This window comes from Lissotriton helveticus, chromosome 5_1, assembly GCF_964261635.1.
Source record: "Lissotriton helveticus chromosome 5_1, aLisHel1.1, whole genome shotgun sequence".
In the NCBI taxonomy this organism is placed as follows: Eukaryota; Metazoa; Chordata; class Amphibia; order Caudata; family Salamandridae; genus Lissotriton; species Lissotriton helveticus.
In genome coordinates, this window is record NC_136065.1 from 118,283,548 (window position 1) to 118,286,362 (window position 2,815).

At 42.7% G+C, this 2,815-nt stretch overlaps 1 protein-coding gene across 1 annotated transcript; it reads right to left on the bottom strand.

Moving 5' to 3' along the window:
* Positions 1 to 457: 457 nt before the first annotated feature.
* LOC144753006 (beta-1,4-galactosyltransferase galt-1-like) lies at positions 458 to 1,753 on the bottom strand. Its single transcript, XM_078640813.1, has one exon. It carries the CDS (start codon positions 1,751 to 1,753, stop codon positions 458 to 460), a length of 1,296 nt encoding a protein of 431 aa, XP_078496939.1.
* Positions 1,754 to 2,815: the final 1,062 nt, after the last annotated feature.

Below are 2,815 nucleotides of genomic sequence, written 5' to 3' on the forward strand. Positions count from 1 at the left end.
AGGCTTAGCACAGTGGTGGGGGAGGAGGGGGAGGCATACCAGCGAAAGAGTTAAGTACATTAAATCTGCAATTATATACATACCTTCACAAAATTTTAGTTCCCAACATTTGTTCCACAAGATTTTGGCACTTCTGTATTTAACGCCTTAACCGCGGCGGTTTTTCCGCCGCGATGCGGGCGTTCTATTAAGTGGGTGGGGCTCCGTTGGCCGTTGGCCGACGGCAGCACCCGCAAGGTAGTGCTCCCGTCGGCCAACAGCCAACGGGAGCACGGAACGGGTTAAAACTCAACATTCCAGTAGTATACACAGCTGTTACTGACCCAATGAAAGCAGTTTAACAACCAGTCCTTTCATTTCTGAACACACATAATTCAGTATGATGTAATTTTTCTATAGATGGTCTCCATATAAATACACTCTAATTTCTTTATCAAGCCTGTCATTCAGCTCATTATTAAAGGTTCTTCAGCACATTTGTAACTCTATGAATCAGTGTTGTGCTGTATTTCCATATTGTTGTGTCTTTAATTAGAGAATCTATTGTCAGGTTTGGCTGATATTGTTTTCTATAATGGTAAAGAACTCCAGTATTGTGAGGAACACTGACAATGTCCCCACTCACGTGCAACACATTGTGGACTGACGTCTGAATGACTTTTCTTGGGTTGATGATCATCTTTCTCCCCTTGGATTTCCTGTCCTCTCTATGCGGCTCTCGGTAGATGTGCTGCAGCACGTTTGTTCCTGGTACTCCACCCCAGGCTGAAATGTTGAAAGTATAATCAAACACGTCAAAGCGGAAGACAACATTTTCAAAGTAGAAGATGTTGTCCCCTCTATCCTCAAGATGAGCCATCATGCTCTTTAGATCCCTGGACTTTAACGATATGATCATTTCATCAATGTCAACGAGCAGTAAGTACCTGCTGTGGTACATATTCCTGTAGATACAGTCATTGAGGGCTGTCAGCTGCCCATAGTAGCCCAGGTCTGCTGGAACAAAATCATAATGCCATCTCTTAGAAACTTTGAGGTGTGATGCAATTGGCCAGGGCACGATCTCAACAATGCCTTCTAACAGGTAGTGGTGCAAGACTCTTTCCATCAAGGGGCTGCAATCACTCTTGTATATCACCACTCTCTGCACCCCCAGCACCTTATACATCTCAACAGACTGCACAAACTGTAGAACATTGCTGTAATTGCCAAACATGGTAGAAATGCAAAGAGTAAAATTTGCAGACACGGCCTCTGGGTGGCGATTTTTTATGTCAAACATAGGTATGTGTTCACAGTCCCCTTCTCGCGACCAATGAATCAACACATATTTCAGATCACAGTCCACTGGCTCAGGACAAAGGATATCTGCTGTACCATAAGGGGATCCAAACCTATCTGAATGCATGTCAAAGTGTGCCTTGATTATTGATACATTGCTGTTTTTGGATCGACAGTGAAACCAGCAATAAAGGTCCTTTGTTTCCTCATGGTGGACAATCCCAATGATGCGCACAAGGTTTGGGCTTCTGTTGTCATAGTAGGCTGCGATGACAAAGGTTCTAGTGCCATTCAATGCTGTGATGGTGCTGTTGACTATGGTAGTCTTCTGGGAGCATGCAATCTGTTGTTGTGTTTTTAACAACTCCAACAGGAGGTTACATCGATGGATATTGTAGACCAATGCTATACAAGCGGCCGCTGACAGAAAGCAAATGAGGGATATCAGCTGCTTTGTTTTTAGAGGAGCCATGTCTGAAAAGTTAGATGTGTATGAGGTTGAAAGTCTAGTGTCCCAAAGTGCAAAGCCTGTAAAAAAAGAGGCAGATGAAAAAAGAGTTTTAAACCTGAGTGCATTTGTAAAGCCATCCATTTAGTAAACATCAGTAATCATGATAAACAGAATTTTAATACAAGTCAGACATATATTTGTCTGGCAAAGCAATTTTGTCCCTTCAGCACAGATATCAAATGCACACTGCCCTTTTTAGGTCTTGCCCGCAGCTTTTTTTTTTGTCATCTGCAAACATATTGTAGCTAATATGTTAACCTATACTCAGAGTGAGCTTTGGGTCATCCCATTTCAAACCATTGTCTTTTTGTCCTCTTCTTCTTGCGACTATTGGCGTAAAATATTGTCAGTCCTAGTCCCAACACTCAGGTGCATAAGGGAGTATTATCTCTTCTGACCTCCCCTGTCTCCTTCTTTCCTGCTGATCTCTCACTCCTCCCTGATGTCAGGTCCCTCTCTTTTCACTAGACGGCCCCTGTGTTCCATCTCAGCTGGGGCATGCAAACCACTCCCCTTCCTGTCCCCAATTGGAGGCCCAGCAGCTGCACACAGCTAACTCGCCACTTGCTTGGACTTATATGTGAGGCAACCCACACATACTTTATTAATATTTATCATTTGTAAATGGCCATTTTGTTCATGTAGCAAAACATTAATTAAGAATAAGCTATTTAATAAATATGGCGGCAAATCCCTGCATATGCATCGGCACACACTTTGTCCCTCTTCCAGTGTTTTTTGGATATACTTATTAAAAAAACACTCTGAGATGGCCGCCATTCATGCACAGGCATATGCATGGATGGGTAGCCATATTTTCCAATTGTTTTTGCAAAAAAAATGCAAACAGTGGCATATCCAAAAGAGGCAACAAGGAAGACCCATTGGCTATGCAAATGCGGGATTAAAAGGGGCTTTTCACAACCCACACTTTGTAGCTTGCTTATTAGAATTACAATAGTACTTCTCATATATTACAATATGCTATTCACAAACATATGTGCGGTGACCTCAGCTTCCGAC